The sequence below is a fragment of the Girardinichthys multiradiatus genome, chromosome 17, assembly GCF_021462225.1.
Source record: "Girardinichthys multiradiatus isolate DD_20200921_A chromosome 17, DD_fGirMul_XY1, whole genome shotgun sequence".
NCBI lineage: Eukaryota > Metazoa > Chordata > Actinopteri > Cyprinodontiformes > Goodeidae > Girardinichthys > Girardinichthys multiradiatus.
In genome coordinates, this window is record NC_061809.1 from 28,258,045 (window position 1) to 28,281,283 (window position 23,239).

The following is a 23,239-nucleotide window of genomic DNA, read 5'->3' on the forward strand; positions in this document are numbered from 1 at the left end:
CTGTGGTCCCCACCTTCAGAACCACTCCTTTATTGAGTGTCTTGATAATCACCAAAGATTTCCTCCTGTTGTCTTTTCCATTTGAACAACATCATGTGAAATTAATTGTCAGTCAGTGTTGCTTCCTAAGTGGACAGTTTGATTTCACTGAAGTTTGATTTACTTGGAGTTATATTGTGTTGTTTAAGTCTTCCCTTTTATTTTTTTGCGCAGTGTACTTTGCTATATCATTTGTAAGTCATTTTGAATAAAAGTGTCTGCCAGGTGCATAAACAGAAACATTGAGGTGTGTGGTTGTAACATGACAAACTGTGAAAGCTTCAAAGGATATAAATATATTTGCAAATCACAAAGTCAAAGAAATGCAAAGGGATATTAGAACATAAACTTGTCACATTGGAACAACGGAAAATTAAAACTCTGACTATATCATGATTCTGTTGTCTTCCAGGAACACTCTACAGACCGCCTGAAACAGACAACAGAGATATTAAAGGGTATAAAGTTGCTGAAGCTGTACTCCTGGGAAGATATCTTCTGCGACAGCGTGGAGCAAACCAGAGGCAAAGAACTCACCAGCCTCCGGACGTTTGCTTTCTACACATCCATGTCCAGTAAGATAACAAACACAAACATCAGCTTCAATCATTGAATCTAGACTTTCTTGTGATCTTTTAGAGGCGTCTTGAAAGTTTCTCAGAGTTCTCCTTAGACCCTTGTCTTCTTCTACACTCATGACACAAAGACAAAATTTACTGTATTTTTTTCATCTTACTCCAAAGAGTGAGCTGTTCAGCCACAGGGAGCCAAGTTGAGGCTTTCAGAGCCAAGAGTACTTTACCCACGGTTAGGATTATGATTATTGATTCATTAATATTCATCAAGAATTATAATTAAAAATCGTAATTTGAGAAAATCAATTTCTTAACCAAAAATTTATGAATCGAAACCAGAGATGTCTTCTGGTGTTGTAATTGTGGCTCAACGCCTTTGATAATTACAACCGTTAAATACTCCGTAATAATTAATAACTATTACTAGATGTCACTGTTTAATCAACCGTTTCTGCCGAAACGTGGGGAACTTTAACCTTATTTTGACTGATGAATCACTCTTGCACAAAATAAACACAAACGCCTTCTTTTTATCTACGTGAATATTTATTAAATCAACAGCCTGATCCACCTCGCTCTTCCGATTCAATAATCTTCACCTAATCAAACATGCAAAGTTCTACACAGAAGGTTAAAATATCTAACTAAACAAAATAAAACAAAACAGCAGTGGGTGTGTATGAAATCAACCAGCAGTTATGGCAAAAATGATAATCTGACAAAGGAATATGGTGTTGAACGGAGTTTTGGGAGCGTGGTCCCAAACACAGCCGATCTGGTTTTGGAGTGGATAAAGGAGACTAACATTAGGCTTAAGGAATGGTCTTCCCAAAGCTCCGTCCTCTACCCTATAAAAAATGAGTTGTTCTCTTAATGCTCGGCCACTTTAAATAAACTCTACCAACTAAGTGGTCAAATATCCAGGCAGACAGATGGCAGAACCATGTATATGGCTACAAGAAGCATGTGGTTGAGGTGTAACTTGCTAGCAGACATTTAACCTCCTATTCCTGGTAGAGCTGAATATAGATATTTCAGCTTGTCTGAAAGCCTTTGTCTTGAATGATGTCTCGTTTGCAGCACTGCGATAAACCAGGTCTTCTTTTTGCAGTTTTCATGAATGCTGCCATTCCCATTGCTGCTGTTCTTGCTGTAAGTCTCATTATTTCCACTCATTAGCTTATATTGATATTTGTCTATGTGCTGCTTCAATTATATTATGATGTTTACAGCAGTATAGCTTCCTGAACACGAAGGATCAGACCTGAGATCTGAAATTCTTTCTTTTTTAGACATTTGGGGTGCATCACTTCCTCACCAACAGCATTCCCAGTCCTTCTCAAGCCTTTGCAGCGCTGGCGCTTTTTCACATACTGGTCACGCCGCTCTTCCTGCTCTCCACTGTGGTCAGATTTGCGGTGAAGGCCCTCATCAGGTGAGTGTTTATGAGTGGACATTACAGGTGAGGACAGCTGATCTTGTTGTTGTGAACATGACCAAAGATGGAAAGCAAAATGGAGACGGTTCAGCTGGTAAATCTGATCAGTGGAAGCGCTTGGAACAGAGAACAGAAACTAAACTCCTGAGAGATTGCTGGTATTAAATTCTTAATGGTCACGCTTCTCCTAGGTCAACAGTTTTGTGTGTGTGTGTGTGTGCTTTCCTAAAGTGTCCAGAAGCTCGGTGAATTTCTCCAGAGTGATGAAATTGGAGATGACAGCTGGAGAAATGGAGATATATCAGTTTCCCTGGATGTCGGGAAGAAACACTTGGGGATGGTGAGTGCTACTCATAACAGATCAATCAGAAAAACCAGGAACTGAATGCAGAAAAAGCGTTGCGGTCAGTTTATAGTTTTGTTATCTGAGTTTTCCTGCCAGTCCTGAGTTTTGATTTTTGTTTTTACCTTCAAAATTCTGCCTTTAAATGTACAAAAATAGAAAAACATTCAAACAGATTTAAACCATAACAATTTTCAAAGCAGGGGACAGGTTTTTGGTGTGATACTATTTCATCTAACAGCAATATGATTGAAACTTTTGCACGTACGTCTTGTTTATCCCTGTATGCATTAATGCTAAAGAAGGTGTCTTTATTTGTGAATGCCTAACGTTCGTTTCCTCCGCACTCATTATGATACTACCACCTTTTAAAGACCAAAGCCATCAACAGGAAGCAGCCGGTGCGCTACCAGATGGACCACTACGAGCAGCCGAGCCGGCGGGCGATGAGACCCACAGAGACGGAGGATGTGGCTGTAAAGGTCAGAGTTCAGCAGTTGTATAAAGGGTTACAGCTTTGTCATCAATCAGACATAAAATAACAAGGGAAAAACCAGACAACAGGCAACTTTTAAATGAAATCTTTAGTTCCTTTTTTACGGGCAGATGTCGCAAACACTTAATTTGCCTGTACGTTCAGTAAAGTTCTGAGGACTTACTAGATACTTTCCAAGGACTTTCCAAGAACTTCACTGGTACTCTCAATTGTCCTACAACCTTTAAAGTGGACTTAGGTTACTTTCCATGTACTTAGTAGTTACATTTACAGAAAGTTTCTCAGAACTTACTGGTTACTTACCCTGAATTGGTGAAATACTTTTATAGAAGTTTTAAGGAACTGATTGTGTGCTCTCATAAAACTAACCAGGTATGTTCCTAGAACTTTTACTGAACCTCTCTGGTCTCTCTCCAGAACTTATACGCTACTCTCCTGAACATTTTCAGAACTTATTGATTACTGTACTTTACCGGGACTTACTGAGTACTTTCATATAACTTACAGGCTACTTTCTGGAATGCTACTCGAGTTAAATTTTAACTCCTCCTGAACTTACTGGATAATTTCAGGAACTAGGCTAAATCATGAGGTGACTGGTGAGTGTGATACTTTCCTCAAACTGGTTACTGGTTACTTTTTAGAACTTCACAGAACTTTCTGCATACTATCTAAAAACCTACTGGTTAGGTTCCTGTATTTTTACTGGAAATTAATGGTTCTTTTCTTGGAACTTTCTCAGAACTTCCTGGAATTGATCCATACTTTCTGGAACTCTCTCTGATCTTACTCATAACGTTTTTAACCTTTCTGGGACTTAATGAGTTATTTCAAGGAATTTAAAAGGTATTTCCCTGGAACAGATCTAATTGTTGCTTTCCTTTACTTTCTCAGAATTTATTGGTTACGGTACTTTCCTGGATTATTACCTGGATTGTTACTTTCTTGGAATGTTCCCAAAACATACGGGTGCTTTCTGAGCTTACCTGGCTCTATCTTGGGTCTTACACTGCAATTTCCGGAACTTTACTAGAACTTATTGGTTGTACTAGTTATGTTTTGGTACTTTCCTAGAACCCATTAGGTGTTTTCCTGTAAGTTACTGATTACATTCCAGAACTAACTGCTACTTTCTCTTTTTATAATCACACATCAATCAAAACACAGTCCTGGCTGTTAACTTGACTGAAAATCATTAAAAAGTTGGAAAGTTTTTAACATTTTCGCTGTATGTCATTTTAAGCCCAAGTAAGCCCCAGTTATTGTTTTATTTTATATGTTCCAATATACAAAATTTCTAAATTGAACGAGGGCGTACTTTCTTTTCACCCTGACTTTACATGTGTTTTTGTTTGTGCATGGCCTCTATGTCTTTTACAGGAAATGTATAAGTCACATGAGAATTTGTTGCCCCTTAAAAGGTCTTGTGAAAGTGTCCAGATTTTTCTCAGCCGCTTTGTAAACGTTCCTCTTCCTGTCTCATCCCTGCGGAGTGATGCTACTGTCCAGACGACTGCTAATTAAATCTGAATATGTTGTTGCTTTCCCACACCAGCAGTCTGTGTTGACTTTGGATTGTAATTCATTTAGAAGGTGATTCACTCTGTGTGTGCAGCTCTGCTGCTGATGCATTTTTATTTCTGTAACAGTTTTTGTTCAGATTAATGCTCAGTTAGCATCGTGACTTGTGTGTTTTATGGGCAGAGTAAAAATAGCTTCACTTTGGAGCAACTTCACAGACCCTTAATTGGTTTGTATATGACTGCAGATTTGCCCAAGCATTTGTTTTATGTAGATGATAGTAGTCCAGACTTTATACAGTAGTGGTATCCATAAAAAGCTCAATATTTCTCAAAGATATTCGAAAATAGATTTGGCTACTTTTACTATTCATGTGCAGAATGTCATTAAACCATCCAATTATAGTATACACAGTTTTTTGGAGATTCTTCTTAAACTTCGCGGTGACAAATAGAAACCTTGTTTAGAGGCCGTGTCCACTGGTCTCCAAGAAATCCTGGATTGACCCTCACACAGTGGGAATGTGGACTGTGGTTAGACGGATCAGTATTCCAGATCTCTGTTGGAAGAAATGGACCAAAAAGGACAAGGAAAATCCTACCTGTGGTCAGCAGACAGTCCCTGTAACCAGCCTCTGTGATGGCGGGGGGGTTAAAGAGACCAGAGTAACAACAAAAGTAGTCTCCAAGTGAAAAGCTATTTCAACCAATCTGGCCTTATGTGAAACATTAATTAGCCCCTAAACCTTACAACTATTTGTTCCACCCTTTGCAGTAACAGCTGCCATCAATAACTGGCAATGAGTCTTTCACATCCCTGTGGAGGGATGTGGACCCACTCTGCTTTCCTGAATTGTTTTTATTTAGACACATTGGAGGATTTTCCAACATGAACAGCCTGTTAAAGTCATGTCATAATAAGGAGAATTTTCTGCAACTTTATACTCTTTTATTGCGTTATCTCTTTATTAGTGACACGGGATCCTGGTCAAACCTTGTACTCATTTTGCGACTTCAGTCCCCATTTGTAACATAAATTCTCCTGCTTTTATTATTTTTCTGCTTTGAACATCTTGATTTTCGCGATGGGAGTTATGACACCAGTCGGGATGTCCAGTAAATTTGTTATTATTCATTATCTGTGGTTTTTCTGGGTTTTTAAAGTTATGTTTTTTTATCATCACAAAATTTCTAATAATCTGACAAAATAACCTAAATCTGAATAAATCTGAATAAAAAGCATCTATCCTTGAGGATAGATACTTTCTAGATGTACATCAAATGTTACATAAATAACTGGGTGTCTCTCTCCATCTTTTCATTAAATCCTCCCTCAAAACAACCAAAAACAACTGCTAAGAAGCTTTTGGTGAATATTTTCCCTAAAAGAAACAAAAGATCCTCCTTTCTGTAGATTTCTGTTGGGATCAGTAACATGTGGAGAGGGTAACTGTGGAATAGAAAAACATGGGGGGTTATTAGATAAAATAAGCATAAAAATAAACATGTAAAAGCAACAGATGGGAGGAATGTAAACAGTGTCTGAGCAGGAAGAATGGCTTCAGTGATTAGATGGAGATTCCTCTGCTGCTCTTTAAAGATCTGGACACATCCTGAATAATCAGACTAAATGCGTCTCTGAAGCCATCTAACGAAGCAAATCACAGAACAAATTTAATGTCAAAAGATACACTAATCAGGCATAGCTTTATGACCACTGACAGGTGAATTGCTTATTCCTTCATTGATGGTACCGGTTAGTGGGTCCAAGGCAGAAAGTGAACTTTCCGACCAATTTACCGATCTCAGCATCCGCGTATGAATGTGTGCACATTAGTGAGTAAAAAGCTTTTGAGTGGTTGGTATGAGTAGAAACGTTCAGTCATTTAACCAAACAGAAGAAGTGGCTTTGGTCCATCTGTCCTCATTTTAATTGTATGGCATTCAGTTTTATTACACCTTACTTCTCTACTACTGCACATCAGTCAGTAAAATTCAAAATTTTATAAAACAATCCTGAATTGTTTCCATGTGCGAGGTCCATTCCAGACGTTTTGAGATGCTTTCAGGACCAACTTTTATTTATTTCAAAAAAGTCAAATCTCCTTCTGACTTAAATAAACTTCTTGTAGCACCCTAGCTACTTTTTAAAGAACCCGTGGTAGATGAAGATGTTCAAAACCATTTTATAGCCTCGTTCAACTTCTCGGTCTCTACAGAGCTGCCTCTGAGCTTCTCCTTTACCTTTAGGAACAACCGGAACATCTGGACTTCAGGGAGGGTGAAGAAAGGGTTTCCTGGTTAAAATCACAGACTGTTTTAATGTCTTTTGGTCTCTTGTGACAAAATCTCTTCATGAACTTAGTACATAGTATGCTTTGATGACCGGGTCATCTACAGAACAAACCCAGTAGATGACCCTCCATCCTTTATTTATTAATATGTGCTTAAATGCTTCTACTGGTTAATATTAAAAGAAAAGATTAATGCAAGGTAAATATAGGAAAAATAAGATGAACACAAACTTATATGTAAGCACTCTGCCTTCAATGCTTTTTATATTTTATGAAAAGATCTCACCTTTTTTTGACAGCAGGATTTAATAAGGTGAATTATTTTATTTTTCTTTATTTTTATTCTTATTCATAGATTCCTAAGCATCCTATATACTAGGTACTGGACTAAGAATGAGTGGGAAAACAGCCAAAGTCCAAAGAAAAACAGTGAAAAGTCTTCAGAAAGCCTGTTGTTACTGTTGTGTTCAGAAGGAAATGGAAAGAAATAAGGAATAAGTTAAAGATGGACATTAAATCAATCTTTTCTACGGTGGTTAACTTTTTCATCCTGATGAATCGTACAGTTGTAACTTTTGTGCTATTTATTAACCGCATGATGGTGTTTTATATCCAGCAGAAAGTTAAAGTCATTTGGGCCTTTATGAAGAAATAAATATTAGTTCCATATTATTATTACCTCGTAATGAAAAGCTCATTGCTTTTGTAGGATGTTACTTCGTTGCATTATGTTGTTTAAAGACATGATGAAAGTAGATTAGCTTTTTTATTGCAGATTTAGTGACATTTTTTGGTCTGCTTTCGTTGGACCAAACTCTTCAGAACCAGAGACTTGCTGACAGATGTTTGGTTTCCCCCATATAGCGAACACAGTATGTGTCACTTCTTGTGTGAAGCTGTTATCTAACCACTTTCCACTCCTATGAACTCACAGGATTTCTTAAACTCTGGGTCGGGTCGTGTGCTTTGCTCTTGTAGGTCAGGACATAACAGGGAAACAGCACGTATGCAGACTGAAACATCTGCTGTAGCCTCCAAAACGCTGCAGTCACAGCTTTACAGGTTTGCTTCATCTCTGTTTTTGTTTAGGTGAGCAATGGATCCTTCACCTGGGGAAACAACCAGTTGACGCTGTCAGACATCAACATACGTATCCCCACAGGTAGAGCTGCTTTTTCCCAAGACTACAGATACCATGAATCATAGCGTGTCTTTGTTTAAAGAGACACGAGTTTTCAAACCTTAATCCTTTAAAATTATTGGGACCTCAAAGAGTTTGATGAACATTGAGGACATCTAAAGGTTACAACAACACAAATCATATTCCATAATGTCAACAACAATTGATCCACAATGGAAAAGCCATGTGTTTAAAAACTAAGTACACCCCAAGTAGAAGCCAGCTGATCAAATGCATTGATTAATAGAACTACATCAGTGAACCTGGACCATCCAGATGTGTGTTAACACACATTAAATAACTTTATGTTTGGGAGAAAATAACTTCTGTAAAGTGAGTACATTTAATGTTTTTAATCCCTACACTTTTGGATTAACTAATAAATCAGATTATAGATAAATCTCTCAAAGTTGATGCTAGATCACTGCTTAAATCTGAGCTGAGCAATCAGGCCTGCTGTTACAGTCAGTACATACAGTCATGCTACACACTTATCACAGAAATACCAAGTGTCAGGAAGCTGGGTCGTGTCTAACAGATGCATCGTGCAGTGTTTCACTCACTTGAGTCGTCCTCTGGGATGTGACTTCCTTGCAATCCAAGTCATGCTACTACTAAGCAAACAGTCAGTCCAACACTTTTCTTCTCTGCCAGTACTGAAGTGAAAAAACTGGACTTTGTGAAGGATTCTGTGGTTCCTGTTTCAGAACATGTTACAGCGAGGCTGACTCAGAAAGTGTGACCATGCCTAAAGAGGCCATTTTAAAACGATCACTGAGTTTAGACATGTTCTGCATGTGTTTAAATTTAGAAACAGAAATAAATCAAGCAATCGGAGGTGTAACATTTCCAGGTTGTTTGCAACAAGATGAGTAATTCGTTTACATTCCAAAACCACCATACAGTTTGAATTAATACGATTTATCCTATAAGTTTAAATCAAATTGTTTTTTTCCACTTTTTTTCTTTGCAGACAAAATATATAGGTTACAGTACTTTCAGGAAACAGAACGATCTCGTGAACTTTTAGTAATCTGCTTCATAAATAATAACATTCTCATTTGTTATTTGTTTCTATCCTAGGTCAATTAACAATGATTGTGGGTCAGGTGGGATGTGGGAAGTCTTCCCTGCTGCTAGCCATGCTTGGTGAGATGCAAGCAATCGATGGAGGAGTTTTCTGGAGCAAGTAAGTCACCAGAATAACATTTTGGATCATATCCAAAGTAGAGTTCGGATAATGTCAAAGCATCCTCATTAGTCTCCCTTAGGAGAAATTGGACTTTGTTAAACAAAGGGCATTGCTGCAACACAGTACATAAAACACCACCTTAATTGCAACAATAAATAAATATGCAATTTAAAAAAAGGTGTGCTTCACAATTGTCTTTTTTGAAAACATTTTTTGTCTAACTAGCTCACCACTAATGCTAACTTTACTGAGAGTAGGTTTACTTCCTGTTGACATGTTTTGTGCTTTGCATACAGAAGCAGGAATATGAAAACGAAAAGTATACATCCTTTTAAATAAAATACCTTTGCCTACTTTTCCTAAATGTGCAAGATAAAGAAAAAACACATTTTCCACGATCCAGCAGATTTCTAGTCTAGCAAGACTAGAAATATACTTCTTGTTAGGTCATTATTTTAACGATCTATTAACAACTTTGGCAAATTGTTTAAGGGCTAGCCAAGGCTAGCTACGAATGCTACATTTTCCAACAGAAAATTTGGCTACTTTTCAATTCACTTTTTACTGCTTTTTAAATGTATTAGACAGAAAGTCCGTGCATGTCTTTGCCGTCTTTCCACCCCACTTCCTGTCTGCTTACGTTTGAAAAAAAAAAAATTAAGTAAAGGCCACTTGTGCTGCACAAAAAAACAAAAACATACATTAGGTACACAGAATAGAGAAATGTCACTTCATGTTAGGTCTTTTTAGCGTCGGACAAAAAGCTACACTTTCCTATGAGTTTTAGCAAGCTAGCTTGTGGTGCTAACTATGCAGAATCGGGAACACATAAAGAAATGCAAAGATATTCTTTAATTATTACCTGACTTCTTTTTGTACTTTTTAAATATAACAAATGAAGAACAAACAAATATTTCCACAAATGAGCTTAATAAAGATAAAGTAGAAAATGCCTCGTTAATGTTCGCTAATGTTAATAATGCCTTTTTTAGTTAAACACAACTTTTAGGTGTCAATCACTAACAGATCTGAGGTTTGTTTACAGAGAAGGAACAAAAAGATACACTTCCAAGTTTTTAGGACATTTTTTTGGTTGCTAGCAAATTAGGCTAGCCAATTTGCTAACGGAAAATGTGTACATCAGAAATTAGTACATTAAGCATAAAGTAGGAAAAAAATGACTTCACGCTGTGCCTGTACTGAACAAAACAGAGGCAGCTTGTGTTTTGTTTCTGATTTCTCTACATCAAGAAGATAAGTAGTATTCAGTTAGCGATTTCACACAGCTAACTGATGTTGGTCTGTTTCTAGAATAGTTAGCCAGTTAAGCTAGCTGCTAATGTTAACAGTACTAATACAAAATGTTCATTTTTCTTAAGGACGATTTTAGAAAACTTTTCTCAGTCGTAACTTCTAACTAACATCTTGATGTTCCAGAGCTGTACACTAACATTTCTGTGGATGTTTAGGTGTGTTTTTGTGTCTATGATTTCACTTTATTTCCTGCCTTCATGCCATATCAGGGTGCCTGATTGTGAGATGGCCCACGAAGGGAACATCAGGTACTTTATTTCTGTCTGTGTGTGTTCATCCTCAAACATTATCACGCAAAACAGTGAACAAGGTGGCTGCTAGGTTACCTTTCTCTATAAGAGAACATCAAAATGTAGTCTCAGCCTCTTTACCTGTGCTTTTTAATACCGTTTACTCAAACTCTAAAGTCCTCCCAAATAAATCTGAGAGCTGATATGAAGGGAGGCATTACTATATATAATTTTTCTTTAATTTGCATACACTAGTCATATTGACAAGTTATGATATTTAACAATGATCCTGGAAATATTTTACCCTGCCAAATAATCAGCTTAAAAACTTCACAACTAAATATAATACTAAATAAACAAAAAAACAAATCTGTCCAGAAACATCTTTTTGTCATTGTAGATTATTTCTGATGCTCCTAGAAATCCCTGAGGCCCATAAATATGAGACATTATTGTCGAAGAAGCCAAAAAACCTAATTATCACAGATAGACAGGCAATGACTGCATCACTTACATGGCTCTTCTTTCCTGGGTGGGAAGGTTAATTTGATAAACAGCTGGCCGGCTAGTAACATATTATCAGTCTGCAGTTTGACATGCAACCATCCTTCTCTGTCTCTGTATTCCTATGCTGCTTTTCCTTTTTTGGCATGTTTCCAATCATAAATAATTGAGTAGTAGGTCAATTCTGACTAAGACACTCATTTTGACAGTTGGTCACAGATTGAGGACTCTGAGGAGGACATCGGGAGGTACACATTCATCTGATCGTCTCCTGCTTTTTGGTGTTAGATCTCGTGACCCCTTTGACCTGTTGTTCGCCTCTCCTGCTTTTCCTATCATCATTACTAACCTTGGTTATTGTTGTGCCTTAAAAAAAGAGAATGCTGGTTTGAACTTGCTTGTGACTACGTATGCATGAGCAAAATTTGTTTTATATTTGACAGTGTGCTAATGTTGTTATGCAGCAGAACCATCCATGTTTATTTTTTATGTTGATGCATTCATGTACAAAATGTTTTATAAAAAGTGAAACATGCAGCTAAAGAACAGTTATATTGTCAAACTCCAGTGCCTGGGGGTCAGTGTCCTACAACATCTAGATGTCTCTCTGCTTCAACACAGCTGAATCTATCAGAAGAACTTGACCATATGCTGAAGATGCAATCCAGCCATTTGTTTTAGGTGTGTTGGTCCTCAAGGACTAGAGTTTGACACATCAGTTTTAGACTGTTCACATTTTTCTCCTGTACTCTTGAACCGCCCCTGTGAAAATATGAACAGTCCCATTGGACTAACAGATTGCTGCGTAGTTGCTGCCATCATCTTTGTACGTGTGTGCTGGAGGAACCACTGCCTTCAAAGGGTTTTATCTTGTCAATCTGCTGGTTTTCCATGAGAATGGACCCTGGAGTGGTTTGTGTTTTTAATGCTGGGAGACTCTGCTGAACAAAACGCAAACTAATATCTGATGTATGTAGCTTTTTTTTTTATGCTTCAATAGAGATGATCCTCCAACCCACTATGAGAAAAAGTAGGGATGAAATGGAAAATGATCTGTGTCGCTGCTGGAAATGCTTGCAATCAGAATTATAGTGCTTGAAATTGTGTGCTACTAAATTTAATAGCTTGCTTCTTAGACCAAGAACTATTGCCTTTTTAAAATCTTTACAACTCCTCTGGCTCTGCATATGAGTCATGTCTTTTTGAGTTCTAGGACCCAAATGTATACTACAACCAGAACCCTGGGAAAACCAATTTGTCAAAATAAACACAGGGAAACACAGGAATCGATGGTACTATAACTGAGAACACAGGAAACTCTTAGTCCAAATAATGACAATGACTGGCTGTATGCTGTCTTTATTTAACATACAACTTTCAAAAAACTAATATGCTTCCATCTTAAAAAAGTACTGTTATGTCTTTCATTATGAAAGCCCTCTTCTCACCAGATTAGCACCACCCTGTGATCTACAGGACCTTCATATCTGTTGATTTGTGTCTGGATCTCAGACAATTTTAAGAACTTGACTTCAATGTGTGGACTGCTATGATACTACAGCGCTCTAAGGGGTTGTACTCTTTACTGAATTTATTTACTGAATTTGCACCAGAATGTTTCTCACAACAAATTGCAACATTTTTTAATAAAATTAGGGAGGTTTCTGCACCTCTACCATCATATTGAGCGAAGATAGAAAGGCTATCAGGATTTCAATCAGATCGGAGTGAAGTGAAGACAAATTTATATGCAAATGATGGTTCTATTTCCACATTCATTGCAATCTGCACACATTTACGTACCTTGATAGATATATAATCCCAAATCTGCCTGTTTTTTCCTGATTACTTTGAGCTTATCCCGCAGAGGTACCTGAAGAAGCCTGACGTTGGTTTTTATGAGTTACGCTGTGACTTCCTCCTCCTCATAAATAACAAAACAATGCCAGAGCTGCTATTTGATAGCATTTAACTGGTAGACGTTGCATTTGAACAGCAATGTGAAGAACCCTAAACCCCTTTCTCCCTAATTAAACAAATATGCAAATATTGCTTCTCCCCAGCAATGAGCTTTATTTCACAGGAAACCCACAGCATACCACCTCCATCATTTATTGTCCTGGAAATCGTGGATTGTTAGTTTTAGCTGTTTGGTGAGAGCAGTGGCGTTGCCAAGAGTTTTACAAGAAATGACCTGGAGCGCTGCCAGTGTGATTTCACTGATAAGGTTGTACCTTTGGCATGAGACCAGTATGCTCCATGCTATTTTAAATTTATTTCATGACCAAACCATGCACAGACCCCTGCTGCTGCCAGGCTCCTCCCTGCTACACACAGGACCCAGCTATTCTGCCACTGTGAAAGTGAATCCCTCTACGGAGGTACTGTGCATGCTCAAAACAGTCAGAAAGCTCCCACGCTCTAATACGCGTTAGGCGAGGACACCAAGTTCTTCATGCTCCCCAGTAGGCCTTTCCAAAAACCCTACAGAGACCATTCATGTGGTGGCTGAGTTGTAGTTATGTTACAGTGAGATGGGGGGCTAACAAAGAATCCACTGGCATTTAAGGTATTTGTCCTAAGTTTGATTCTGGACTCTGGACTACTTGACTATGGAAGTTGACATGAGATTAAAAATAAACCTAAATAAAAAAGATAAAGTGACCCATTAGTTTGGTTGTATTTCTCACCAACCTGACATCCCATAAAACATCTGCAATACTGATTCATCCGATTACAATCCAGATTTTTGTTTTCCGACACAGTAAAACATACAGGAAATGCAAACAGTTTTTTCTTTTGCATTTGTCACAGACTGCAGTTGACCGTTAACTGGAGAGACGCAAAAGCAAGTCCATGTTATTCCCATCCTGGCTTCTTTGCACAGGCAATGCACTGCTGTCGCATTCTTTAAATGGACTGGCCTCAGCGATCCTTTAACTATGCAGACTTCAGTTAGATCACAATATCTTCTTGTTGTTCTCGGATCCAAGTTGAAACAAAGAGGAACCAGGATTTTGCGGTAGCTGCTTTTAAACTGTGGAATAGACTGCCTCTGCACATTATTACATACTTTCAAAACTCATTTAAAAAACTGTTTTTATTCACTGGCTTTTAAACTGTCTAAATCAACATCATTTCTATCTGTGATGGCAATATTTTGTTTTTAAATATTCTAAAACTTGTAAAGCACTTTGGTCACCTCTTGTTGTTTTTAAAAGTGCTTTATAAATAAACTGGCTTGACTGCATTATAGAGAAGCTTATTTTAGTCTCATAGTCTGTAACTTCTCTGCTTTGTCAGCATGACCAGCGGAGATTACCATTTTCCATACCCTCCCAGGGAGTACTCTTTAAGCTGTGATTATTTAAGTCCTAAAAGATAAGTTTATTAGGACAAACTACCAAGTGTTGCAGGATTACATTTGAATAATTTGCAATCTGGCATCATTTATGTTTTTGAATAAACTACCAAGCTTTTTGAGTTCATGTTGTTTCAGCAGCATTCAGTCGAGACTCCCAGCAAGGCGCTACAGTGGTTTGTTTTCTTTTCTGGTATTTCCATGTGTTGGCTTGCTTTATTTGGGGTTGGTTTTACTTTTTTTTTTCCGCAGGTCATCTTTAACCCTCCCCATCCTCCATATTTATGCCTCATATCTGATGAATTGGGTTTTTTGTGTTGTGGTGGAGTTTGACAGTTTTCCCAACATTATCGTCGTCCTCTTGCCATTTCTGTTTGGATGCTGCATTCATAAAGCTGATTGGAGCTGGGCTGCTGACCCGACAGAAACTGGACTGTTATCAGGTTTTCTCAAGCAATGCAGAATTGGTAGAGTTAGACTTATTGGTAGATTTCCCAACACATACCCTGCATTTTACCATAGTCCACATTTTTCCATCTGGGTTGGAAGGCCATTCTAGAAGTTGAATGTTAGCCTGTTTTATTTATTCCAGAACTGGTTCGGATGTGTGTTTGGGTTCGTTGTTCCATTTGATCTCCCAACTGTGTCCATGTCTCAACCACCTAGAGGTCAATTTGAGAACCTTGAAGTAGTCATCCTCCTTCAATATGCCATCTTCTTTGTATTGTTTCATTTTCAGTGTGAGTCCGATGCTCCTTTTTACAGAAAGCGTTTAGCATCTATGCGCGTGTTTTAGAGACTAGCCTGAGCCCTCTGCACCTTAGGTAAAATAGCTGTCCCACTCTCATTTAACTGGCCTATTTTTAGTTATTTGTGTGTTCGAAGCCACTGTTTTATATTGACGTTCAGCAGTTCTGAATTTAGCCTGTGTTTTTACAACGTTTCTGAGAAGTATCATCTGTTTTTGTAATATTGTTTTATAGATTTTCTTATAAATTGAATATCTGTTATTTTTGGTTTTTGGCCTCAGTTTACATGAGAATTTCTGAACCAAAGCAAACAGATTTTGTTGAATATATTTTATTTATTCTCCTTTTGCAGGATTACATTTGAATAATTTGCTCAGTGGATGTAAATTTATTGAATTGTACAGTGCATCAATTAAACTTGTTTGGGGGAGTCACGATTTGTCAGAAATTTAGCAGGGTGGGATTAAAAAAGAGTCCACACGCCCTGTGTGTTGGAAAGTCCCACCTTGACTCCACCAAACATACTTCTTGTTGTTGTGGCCAAACAGCGTATTCTTTGTCTTGTTTGACCATAAAACTTCTCCAGAAGTTGTTTGGCTTGTCTATTTGATCAGTCCAGCTTTAAGGTGCCATTTTGGTTTCACCCTGGATAGGGACACTGGTGTACCAGCAGTTTCCAGTTTATGCTGAGCTTGAACTGTGAAGATTCCTCGGTTGTTCCTAAACATCTTAACCAATTTCGTTTCAATTGTGGGGAATAGTTTGGGTCTTCTTCTAGACACTGGGTGGAGGGTTGATTACATGCTGATAAATTGTACTTCTGAACAGTTGTTTGAACCAATGATCTAGGAATCTACAGTTGTTCAGAAATGGCTCCAAAAGACTTTTTGACTTGTCTAAATCCATGACTCTTCTTGGATCTTTGCCAAGTGCCTTGAACTTCATTGATCTGGGTACTGGTTGATCACCTGAGACCTTTCAAATAAATCCCTGCATGATCTGTTACCAGAACTTAACAGGACCTGGCCTTCTCACGTTAAAGACTTGGATGAATATGTGTGGAGTAGATCAATTGCACTTGATGATGAATCTTAAGGAAGAACTGGTCATTACTGTGATGAGACTTCACTGCGACAGGAGATCAGCATTCCTTCTCCCTGAAGCTTTATGAATACAGACCATGTAGTTCCCAGTTAATAACCTTTTGCCTCCATTTCTCATAATGCCTCCAGCAAGAACAGAAACTCTGTGGCCTACGCTGCCCAGAAGTCGTGGCTGCTTAACGCTACGGTGGAGGACAACATCACCTTTGGGAGTCCCTTCAACAAACAAAGGTAAACTGTAGGCACAGACTTATCTGCTTAACCCCAAATTACTCTAAGAATCTTTTAATAGCACTAACATCTTGTACAGAGTCTAAAAACGTGAATTAAAGGATGGGATATTGGTCGGCTGGAGTTGGCTACTTTCTAGAGATTTTCATCTGTCCAGCTTTAGTGTTTTCAACTTACGTAATTATTCAATCAACAAGGATAATAATAAGCATTATTAATTATCTTCATCTGCTGTTCTTTCACTTTGATGCAAGTCTATTTCCAGCCTCATAGGTTCTCTATCTAAACATCCAATATTCCCAGAATACATCTCACTAAGAGAACTGAGAGAATCTTTCAGAAACGGCAGCAGAAACAAGTCTGGACCTGATTGTCCAAAAAGCTTCACTCAGTTCATTTTCTGAGAACCTTTTTTGAGTAGTTTTGGGTAGTCATCGTCATACCTGCATTATGCAGCGGTCAGAGTGATCTCAGTTTAGAGATTCAGGAAGAAATTCTCATGGTGGAGTCAAGCAAACAGCTACTCAGAGCAGGACTATTCTGTGTGACAACCTCTGGCTCCGGTGTTTTTTATTTGGGATTTAATCTGACAAACCAACACAAAATGGTGCATGATTGGTGAAGTGGAAGGAAAATGATGAATGGTTTTTAAACATACTTGCAAATAAAAATTGGGATTTGCCTTGGTCTTCATGGTGCTGCATTCAGCCCAAATGTGTCAGAACTTTACAGAACCATCTTTCTGAGCAGGTCCAGCTACAGATCTGTTGAGGTCTGTCTCTGCCAGCTTTGCACATTTACAGATCCGAAAGTTTTCTAGTTTTTCTTTGCAAATGACCTCAAGCTCAGTCAGATTAGATGGAGACCATCAAGTCTTACCACAGATTTAGGTTTGGACTTTGACTGGGCCATTTTGACAAGAAGGTGAACCTCCGCCCCACTCTCAAGTCCTTTGCTTCAAAACTCTTCACTACTTTGTGTTTGTCTGTTACTTAAAATACTAATAAAATACATTGAGGTGTTTTAATTCAGCTCAACTAAATGGGAAAAGGTTCAAAGGTCACAAATGTTTTTGCAAGGCACTGTTTCAGGTTACTGAGTTTCTGTCCCATTTTGTAGTGGAATATATTTTAAATCATTACAATTAAAGTTAAGACTGAAGGACCAAGGGATATTTGGGCTTCAGTGTAATACTAGAAAATGGGATTTAACTTAAATAGTTCCTCTTTCTAATAAGCTGTTAGATTGACTCTGACTGCTGTGACCTTCTGACCTGCTGTGATGGGGTGTTTGGTTTTATTTAGGTACAAAGCTGTGATTGATGCTTGCTCCCTTCAGCCAGACATCGACCTGCTGCCATTTGGAGACCAAACTGAGATTGGGGAGAGGGTTAGTGTGTCTATAATTAATTACTAAGGAATTGAATATTTACCGTTATAACCTTGACTGATCGCACTGAACCTGTTTGTGAGTCTGCTCTGATGTTTTGTGTGTTGTTGGTGTTTCAGGGGATCAACCTCAGTGGGGGTCAGAGGCAGAGGATCTGTGTGGCCAGGGCTTTGTACCAAAACACCAACATTGTCTTTTTGGTAGGTTAGCATTACAAAATAAAACATCTCATTCTGTCATTTGTTGGGTTTAATAACTTTTACAGAAATAGTTTTGATTCTTCAGCGTGTAAAAAAAATATGGAGCAGAAACCTTGAATTTCTGTCCTGGTTCGATGCGTCCAGTGCTGATCAGGTCTCTGAGGGTCTTCTAATGTTTTTTAATTTTCTTCACTCATTTCATTCCCTCAACATAACAGCATCATTTTCATTTTGTCCCTAAAACCACAGAAAACATGGACAGGAGAAGAACTATTAGTCCTAAAAACATTATCTGCTGTATCAAACAGAATATGTGAAGTAATGTCTTGATACCAGACCAGAGAGATGCATCAGTTGATCCTTATTCATGTGAAAAATTTTTTTTTAAGTTTTTGCAGTTTATTTACAGGTAAACCTTCAGGCTTCTGCTAAAAAGCTGAAGTGGATGCCAACAAAGATGGAACAGGACCTTAAATGTTTTATCTTGGTCATATTTGACATCAGAGAAATCACGCATTTCCACTGTTCCCCTTTGGATGCTCTAAATTTTCTTAAGTGAGCCAAAAGAGGTTCAAACAAAACTGTAGCTGATTAGCTGAAAAGACACATCTGTAATCCTCAAGCTTTTTGCCGTCATGTGTGAATCTTTTCCTAATTAAATTGTTTAATTTCCTGTTGATTTCATTTCTTATCAAGCACATATTCCACATATTAACACCCATCTCTGTCATTGTTTCGCACCCTCCTGACACTTTGTAATGTCTGCAGCCGCTAATTTTGTAAAACTGTCTGGTGCCAAATGTTTTCTTTGACATCATTTAGATATATCTGATCTGAGATCGTATACTCTCAGCATCATGTGTGGAAAAACGCCGCGCCACCCGCCCACACAACGTCTCAGGCGCTGATGAGCGTTTGGCAGCCGTTTTTCTGGTGTGGCTGAATTTTGAATTATCCAAACAGAGTCGGGCGCCAGACATGAGGTGAAAATAACTCACACCCCATGTAAATATAATCGAGGGGAAATACTGTCAGCTTATAACCTCGAGAAAGGTGTTGAAATATTCCCGTTCTCTGTTGCCATTAGTTTTTACTGATTATGGTCTGCCTGATTCATTCATGCTTTGTGGATTTTTTAAGTATTATTTTTACATCAATCAGGACGATCCCTTTTCAGCGCTGGACATCCACCTGAGCGATCACCTGATGCAGGAAGGAATCCTCAAGTTTCTGCAGGACGATAAGCGAACTGTGGCCCTTGTCACCCACAAACTGCAGTATCTCATACACGCAGACTGGGTAAGGTCTGCACTGGGAAATCCAAATCTGTGCCGTTCTGTGATACAGTCAAGATAAAAAGAAAGTGCATCCTCTTTCACTTCTAAGGTCACGAAGTGTGAATTTATCTTCTAACCTCAAGAACACAAAAACAGATGACAGATTCCATCTTGACAGGATTTAGTTCACAAAACAGAGTAGAAAAGCTGTATGTGCAAAATGAAAGTACACCCTTGCTGCTTCAATGGGATTTAGAAGGAAAATAAAAGCTAGGTCCTTTAATTAAAACACTAGATTAACTAATTATTAGTTCTGGCAATTTGCTATTGTGGAGTTTATACAATGCCAGGATAGAAAGACATCAGCAATGACCTTAGAGAAGTAAATATTGCTGTCCATTAATCTGGGAAGGGTTATAAGGTCATTTTAAACTGAATTCCATCAATTCTGCAGAGACATCGATTATTTCCAGGTGGAAAACATTATAGACAGCCGCCAGTCTTCGCAGAAGTGGACGTCTCAGCAGATTCAGCCAAAGGCCAGAGCGTGAAGCACAGAAAATCCCAGAAGCTTCATCTTAGACTCCAGACTCAGAATCATCTATATTAGCCAAGTTTGTGTGCACAAACAAGGAATTTTTATTTGGCTTCACACGCTCACAGCATACAGATATTAAGTATAAATACACTGCCTGCTCTAAAAAATTTTGCCACCTGGTTTTAACTAAGCAAATAGGTGTGAGCCTCCCATTGGATAATTACTGAATGGGCAATTATGTTTCAGCTGGCAACCAGTTATTTAACCCCAGCTGGTGCAATGAGTTGCTTCTCCTTTCTTAAACAACCATGTGGAAAGACACATCCTGTGGTCGTGGAAATAATGTCAGTCTGTTTCAGAAGGGTCAAACTATTGGCATGCATCAAGCAGAGAAAACATCTAAGCAGATTGCAGAAACTACCAAAAATGAGTTAAGAACTGTCCAACGCATTATTAAAAACTGGAAGCATAGTGGGGACCCATTGTCTTCCAGGAAGGAATGTGGCCGGAACAAAATCCTGAATGATCGTGATCGGCGATCACTTAAATGTTTGGTGAAATCACATCGAAGAAAAACAACAGTAGAACTCTGGCTATGTTTAATAGTGAAAGTAAGAACATTTCCACACGCACAACGCAAAAGGAACTCAAGGGATTGGGACTGAACAGCTGTGTAACCTTAAGAAAACCACTAATCAGTGAGGCTAACTGGAAAAAAGGCTACAGTTTGCTAGGGAGCATAAAGATTGGAGTCTGGAGCAATGGTAGAAGGTCATATGGTCTGTTGAGTCCAGATTTACCCTGTTCCAGACCTGAGTGATGGGCGCATCAGGGTAAGAAGAGAGGCAGGTGAAGTGATGCACCCATCATGTCTAGTACCTACTGTACCAGCCTGTGAGGGCAGTGCTATGATCTGGGGTTGCTGCAGGTGGTCAAGACTGGGTTCAGCAACAGTATGTGTTCAAAGAATGAGGTCAGCTGACTACCTGAATATACTGAATGACCAGATTATTCCATCAATGGATCTTTTCTTCCCTGATGATACGGGCATATTCCAAGATGACAATACCAGGATTTATCGGGCTCCAATTGTGAAAGAGTGGTTCAGGGAGCATGAGACATCATTCTCATGCATGGATTGGCCACCAGAGTCCAGACCTTAACCCCACTGAGAATCTTTGGGACTCTACCATCATCAATGCAAGGTCTTGGTGAAAAATGAATGCATCACTGGGTGGAAATAAATCTTGTGACGTTGCAGAAGCTTATCGAAACAATGCCACAGCGGATGGAGCCGTAATCAAAGCTAAAGGCGGTCCAACCAAATATTAGAGTGTGTGACCTTTTTTTTTTTTTGGTGGCGACTTTTTTTTTTGGGCCAGGCGGTGTATATAACCTAAACCAGGAGATAAGAGACCGCCTGGGGACTGAAACTGTCTCTGTGGTGGCAGGTTCTTGCAAATAGTGCTCTGCACATTGTTGCTGAGGAAGTGTGGGGATTGTTCTCCGGACATCCACCATCATCTAAAAGTAAAAGGGTGGACAAGTAGGCCTGTTATGAAGGATTGAAGGACAAACTCTTTTCTAAGGGTGCCGAACTTAGGTTTACAAAGCTCTAGCTGAATAAACCAGAATACCTCTGGAACAATGTCCTTTGAGCAGATGAGACAAAAGTGGACCATAATGTACAGTCCATGTTTGGAGAAAAGCATGATGGTGGGAGGTTGATGATTTGGGCTTGCTTGGAGCCACTGGACCTGGGCACCTTGCAGTCATTGAGCAGACCATGAACTTCTCTGTCAGACAGCTGAAGCTTCAACAGGACTTTGATCCCAAACACAGCAGATAATCTACAACAGAATGACTGAAAAAGGAAAGAATCAAAGTCTTGTAGTGGCCTAGTCAAAGTCCAGACCCCCGCCTGATTGAAAGGCTGCGGTGGGACCTTCAGAGAGCTGTGCAGAGGTTTGAGTGGAGCAATGTTAGAAAGAAAGTGGACCAAAATTCCTTCACAGGGATTTGAGGAACTGATAATGTGGTGGACTTCTTCAAGACTTTTGTTCAACACTTCTGCACTGGTTTTTAATTCCACAGCATTACCTTCATTGTTCATGTTATTTGTGTCCAGATCATAGCGATGAAGGACGGCTCTGTGCTCAGAGAGGGAACCTTGAAGGACATTCAGACTCACGACACAGAGCTTTACGATCACTGGAAAACTCTGATGAACAGGCAGGACCAGGAGCTGGAGAAGGTAGCATCACCATTTCAGCTCAGGATATTTCAGTATATTCATTTCACAGAAGCTCTGACATATATGAAAGTGTGATTTTATCTGTCATTGATGAATTTTCAGGACATTCAGCAAGACAGTCAGACAACACTTGAGAGGAAGACGCTGAGGAGAGCTTTCTACTCCAGAGAGACCAAGAATCAGATGGACGATGAGGATGAAGGTAAGAAACTGCTGTTGAAAGAAACTTTTAATACCTGATGTTAACTTTCTCTTTTTCTTTTTTATTCTTATATTAGTTTTTCCACTAAATCTAAATTTACTCTTCCAGAGGAGGAAGAGGAGGAAGAAGACGATGATAATTTTTCCACCACCACCAGCAGGCGATCTAAGATCCCATGGAAGGTAACCATGTCAACATTTTTAAAAATGAACTGCAGATCCTATCACAGATGGCACCTCAAGTTTAGACTCCGACTCGAGTCGCACTTAATAAGCAAAAATAAAAGACTTAGGACTTGACTTGGACTCGTGGTCTGAGACTTGAGTCTTGGTACCAGTTTTTATGTCCTGCAATGAAGAGTGAAAGGAAGCCGGTCTGTAAGCTCCAGACTGCAGCTGCTGCATGTTTTACTGTGAAAGGATGAGCTTCATTATTATCCAGTGATGTTGGTGGATTATTATGGGATGTTAATGGCTCATAACAACCTGTTCATGTTAGCTGTAGCTTCATAATAATGACCACATGAATGTCTCTCCAACTGAACGCTGAATTAAATGACTTTGGATCATTTAGGAACAAAATAAACGTAACTGACCTCTGACCTTCTCTTGCTGCTAAGCTAGCTACTACATTACAAGGACACTTCCTGCTGGAAATAACAAAATAAAAGCACTTCCTGTTCCTTTAACTCATTTATTTACTTCTTACAGTTTGTCTCGTTCATTGTGTTGTAATTTATACCTTAAATGTGAACATCTTTATTATTTAGAATTGAGAAGGTTTTAAATGTGGATTTAGAAAATAATTTCC

General features: G+C 38.7%; 1 protein-coding gene across 5 annotated transcripts in view; it reads left to right on the forward strand.

Moving 5' to 3' along the window:
* The window catches only part of abcc9 (ATP-binding cassette, sub-family C (CFTR/MRP), member 9), a 66,298-nt gene that overhangs the window by 14,150 nt on the left and 28,909 nt on the right, over positions 1-23,239 (forward strand). For 2 of the 5 annotated variants that reach the window (XR_007042036.1, XM_047389626.1), the window contains exons 12-27: positions 452-614; positions 1,726-1,766; positions 1,907-2,049; positions 2,284-2,392; positions 2,770-2,877; positions 7,795-7,867; positions 8,969-9,074; positions 10,601-10,639; positions 11,335-11,373; positions 16,468-16,569; positions 17,874-17,958; positions 18,078-18,158; positions 19,320-19,457; positions 22,102-22,227; positions 22,330-22,429; positions 22,538-22,611. Coding sequence is in view for 2 of the 5 variants with exons in the window: in XM_047389626.1 (XP_047245582.1) it covers positions 452-614; positions 1,726-1,766; positions 1,907-2,049; positions 2,284-2,392; positions 2,770-2,877; positions 7,795-7,867; positions 8,969-9,074; positions 10,601-10,639; positions 11,335-11,373; positions 16,468-16,569; positions 17,874-17,958; positions 18,078-18,158; positions 19,320-19,457; positions 22,102-22,227; positions 22,330-22,429; positions 22,538-22,611 (1,527 nt within the window). In the remaining 3 variants the exon portion in view is untranslated. The remainder of the gene's footprint in view (positions 1-451; positions 615-1,725; positions 1,767-1,906; positions 2,050-2,283; positions 2,393-2,769; positions 2,878-7,794; positions 7,868-8,968; positions 9,075-10,600; positions 10,640-11,334; positions 11,374-16,467; positions 16,570-17,873; positions 17,959-18,077; positions 18,159-19,319; positions 19,458-22,101; positions 22,228-22,329; positions 22,430-22,537; positions 22,612-23,239) is intronic. The other 3 variants (XR_007042038.1, XM_047389627.1, XR_007042037.1) reach the window with 3 other exon arrangements.